At 37.1% G+C, this 4,042-nt stretch overlaps 1 protein-coding gene across 1 annotated transcript; it reads left to right on the top strand.

The window, feature by feature from the left end:
• The first annotated feature begins 788 nt into the window (after positions 1 to 788).
• LOC145106135 (uncharacterized) lies at positions 789 to 1,944 on the top strand. The gene is made up of 3 exons (XM_079043166.1): positions 789 to 1,481; positions 1,558 to 1,609; positions 1,688 to 1,944. The coding sequence occupies exons 1-3, from the start codon at positions 789 to 791 to the stop codon at positions 1,942 to 1,944; spliced, it is 1,002 nt and encodes a 333-aa protein (XP_078899292.1).
• The last annotated feature ends 2,098 nt before the right edge of the window (positions 1,945 to 4,042 follow it).

Genomic DNA, 4,042 nt, shown 5'->3' with positions numbered 1-4,042 from the left:
CGTTTTTTGCCAAGTAGTCGGTTTCCCTTTAATCAACCGGTTACCAGTTGCTTAGGTGGAAGCTGATTAACGTGGTTTGGGAGAAAACTCCAAGTCCGTTAAATATGTTAAACTGTCACATCCTCATCTCCCTCTATATCCCGATCACTTTTCACCTTTTCCCATTTCATCGACTGAAATTCTGTATACACAGAGAAAAAAGAGGGTTTTCTTGGAGACGATTAGGGTAAAAGTGTTCGTCGAAAGGTAAGGTTTTTACAGGTCGACTGAAATTATGTTTACATTCAACATTTCCTGAAATGGGTTCCTAAACTTACTGTGTTTATGCAGGAGGGTGTAATGGCTTCATAAGACGAAGGGTATGTTGACCCCTTTGCTGGCATACATGAGCCATTTTCTGGCTTGAGTGAAATGGATTTTGAACTCCACGACATTTACATGGACCACGAACCAGAGGAAGAATTTGTGTCCTCACTTGATAAATGTAAGGATATCTTCCTAAATGTTCTATTAAGTGATGAAAACCTACGAAATTCTAGTATGGCAGATGAAATCAGAGCACAAGTGTACCATGCTACTGATTGGCAGAGTGATGAAGACGAACAGGAGGCATTGAAAAACAACTATAGAATTCATGACACAACCATCAAGTGGAACAAGATCATACCAAAGCTTGGTGACATATTTGAATCCCCTGCCTAACTGAAGGTTTGTGTCACTAATTATGCAGTGTCACATGGCTATAGAATATACTTTGAAAATTTTGATAGTAAAAGAATTGTAGCTAGATGTGGCAAGAGGAGGAGGAGAATAAATGCCCTTTCAGAATTTATGCTGCATGGATGTACAAAGAAAGATCTTTTCATATCAAAGCTATGAATGGTGACCATAAATGTTCTAGGCAGTTTAAGTTTGGATCCATTGTGTCCCCAGAATGGATTGGAAGACATTATGTGATTGAAACTGTAAATAAGCCAAAGATGAAACTTCAGGAAATGATTGATGACATCAAACAAAGGTATAGGTGTGTGGTATCTATAGGACAAGTTAGAAGGGCAAGGAAATGGGCCAAAAATTTAATAGAAGGTACAATCACTGAGCATTATGCAAGGATATGTGATTATGCCCATGAATTGTTAAGGTCAAACCCAAGGTCCACATTCCAAGTTGGTGTAACAACCAATCTAGATGGAAAGAATTATTTTCACAGGTTTTACATTTGTTTCAAAGCACTAAGTGTTAGCTGGAAAAGAGGGTGTAGGAGAGTAATTGGGCTTGATGGGTGCTTTCTAAAGGGGCAGGTGAAGGGTGAACTGCTAACAGTCATTGGTAGAGATGCCAACAACCAGGTTTATCCACTTGCTTGGGCTGTTGTTGATGTGGAAAATAAGTCCAACTGGACTTGGTTCCTTGAGCTACTCAGTGGTGATCTAGACCTTATTGATGGAAGGGGCTTGGTAGTTATATCAGATCAACATAAAGTAAGTTTCTTTATAAAATATTAATCCTTTTTCAAATTACTTAAAAATACTTACATGTATGCTGGTTTTTGTATAGGGTTTGTTGCAATTTGTTAAAGATATATTGCCACATGTGGAGCACAAGCAATGTGCCCGAAATATATATATGCAAATTTTAGAAAAGCTTACACTGGGTTGGAGTTGAAGAAGCTGTTTTTGGGTTGCAGCTAGGAGCTGTGTGGAAGGTGATTTCAAGAGACATATGGACACAATTAAAAATCTCAATCCTGGTGCATATGAGCATCTGATGTCCAAAGAACCCCAAACATGGTGTAGAGCTTACATGAGTACAGGGTATGCATGTGAGGCAGTGGAGAATAGTATATCAGAGTGCTTCAACTCCATCATTGTGGATGCTAGGAAAAAACCATTGATCACAATGCTTGAAGAAATAATGATATACATCATGGATAGGTTTGCTTAAATGATTGAGGAAAGCACTAAATGGAATACCCGTATATCTCCAGCAGTGTTAAAGAAGATGAAGCTTTTTTGGGAGACATGAGGTAACACTTTAACATGTAACTTTTGTTTTAATTTCATTAGGTAACACTTTAACATGTAACTTGTGGATGTAGGTTTTGGTTAATAATTCATAGTCAACAACATGTGTTTGAAGCAAGGAGAGGATGTGATAGCTACATGGTGGATTTAGATGGAAGGCATTGTACCTACAGGTTATGGGATCTGGCTGGGATCCCATGTGTTCATGTCATTGCAACCATCAACTATATCCATCAAACACCTGATGAGTATATTCATGACATATTTTCCAAGGAAAAATTCCTTAAGTGTTACTCTGCTAACATTACTCCAGTGAATGGTTCAAATCTATGGCCTCAAACTGAATTCATAAAGCCCTTACCACCAGTGTCAAGGAGAATGCCTGGTAGGCCAAAGGTCAATAGAAGGAGACATGTAAGTGAAAATGATGGAAGAGCACACACCCCAAGAACTGTAAGGTGTGGTAAGTGATTTGAGTATGGCCATAACTAGAAAGGATGCAAGAATGCAACCAGGGAACCTGTCCCTATGCCACCAAAGAAGAAAGGAAGGCCAATGAAGGAACAATGTGTCACAACTAGCATTTTAGCTAGGAAATTCTATTCTCATGTAAACATTCATCTAGTGTAATGACTTGTACTCGAAATGAATATCATACTCTATGCTCACTCAATATATTTCTTATAGTCAGTAAGGTGTTGAAAACCCTAGAAATCACGGTTCCAGTCTAATATGAGCTAGGGTTCTCTTATTGGGCCTAATGGACCAATAAACCTTCAACTTGACTATCTTTGGTCTAGAAACCCTAATTGGGATCTAATAAGACCCACACTTGTAAAACATTAGCATATTGGGCCATGTGGGCCTAGGATGATCCTTCTTATTTGTAATGGGTCGTAAACCCCTTCATTGGGCCTCATTGGGCCGAGACCCTTAATAAGGGCCCAATGGGCCGAAAAATATTATTAAACTTCGTAAATTCGAACAAGACTAATAATGGGCCAAATCAATTCATCCTCATCTCTCTTAAGCCCAAATTTTCGGCCCATTACCCATTACCATTAAGCTTATTAGACAAAAAAAAAAGGAAAACGAGGAAATTTGTACATTGGACACCTCATGTTTGCATGGTGGTCTTCCATGCAAACATCACCTCACCATATCTCTCTCTCTTCTCTTATTAATCTCGGCCAAAACACCCATCATATCACCTCCATTTTTCATTCAAACACCTTCAAAACTCTCTCAAAATAACTCCTCCTTCTTCCTCTAAATTTCGAGATTTGTGGGTATTCTCAAGAGATTTTTCACCAAGATCATCATCTTTGGTAAGTTTTCACTTGGATCTATGGTTTAGCTTCTTGATTTATTCAAAAATCTTTTCTTAAACCATAATATTTCATGAATTATACATCTTTGCTTCATAGAGTTCGAAAATCCTTCAAGGAGCTTGCCAAAGTCGAGATCTTTACTTCATTCTTCATCAAAACCGAATCCAAACCTCAAAGTGAGTTCATACCCCCTATTTTTGGTTTTTACTATTTTTTTCGGGAGAATACAAGTTGCTTTGTGTAGATCTATGTGTATATACATGAATATGTGTGTTTTTCATGATTTATTTGGTGATTATGTGTTATTTACTTCATAAATCTAAAAATATGTTAAGAATATGAAGTTTATCACTTGGATCTACATGAAAACCTTCAGAAAAGTATGTGTTATCACATATAATACATGTTAAACTTGTAGATCTGGGATTTATACACTTAAAATAGCAAAAACAAGTGTTGTGTACAAACATGGATAACTTAAACTCAAAAATCAGCCCTTGACAGAAAAGTTTTGGTCCAATATCGAACTATTTTGACCACCTTAATGGTAATATTTTTCAAAAATGTTTTACATGAAACACGTTCAGGTATATACCTTTAAAATGACTACTCTCACGTTTTCATATGATTTTTCTACAATTTGTGGCGAATTTTACAAAACTGCCTATCATATTTGAAATAATCTCG

This window comes from Lactuca virosa, chromosome 4 (genome assembly GCF_052849685.1).
Source record: "Lactuca virosa cultivar CGN04683 chromosome 4, Lactuca_virosa_CGN04683_v6, whole genome shotgun sequence".
Lineage (NCBI taxonomy): Eukaryota > Viridiplantae > Streptophyta > Magnoliopsida > Asterales > Asteraceae > Lactuca > Lactuca virosa.
Note: the sequence above shows the minus strand (reverse complement) of the source record. Positions and strands in the feature narration are given on the sequence as shown.

What these genes read in the sequence shown, in the direction of transcription:
- LOC145106135 (XM_079043166.1), top strand. Translation starts at nt 789, where the DNA reads ATGTGGCAAGAGGAGGAGGAGAATAAATGCCCTTTCAGAATTTATGCT. An exon ending in TTATATCAGATCAACATAAA is followed by an intron (nt 1,482 to 1,557) that starts GTAAGTTTCTTT and finishes GTTTTTGTATAG; the next exon opens with GGTTTGTTGCAATTTGTTAA. An exon ending in ACATGTGGAGCACAAGCAAT is followed by an intron (nt 1,610 to 1,687) that starts GTGCCCGAAATA and finishes TTTGGGTTGCAG; the next exon opens with CTAGGAGCTGTGTGGAAGGT.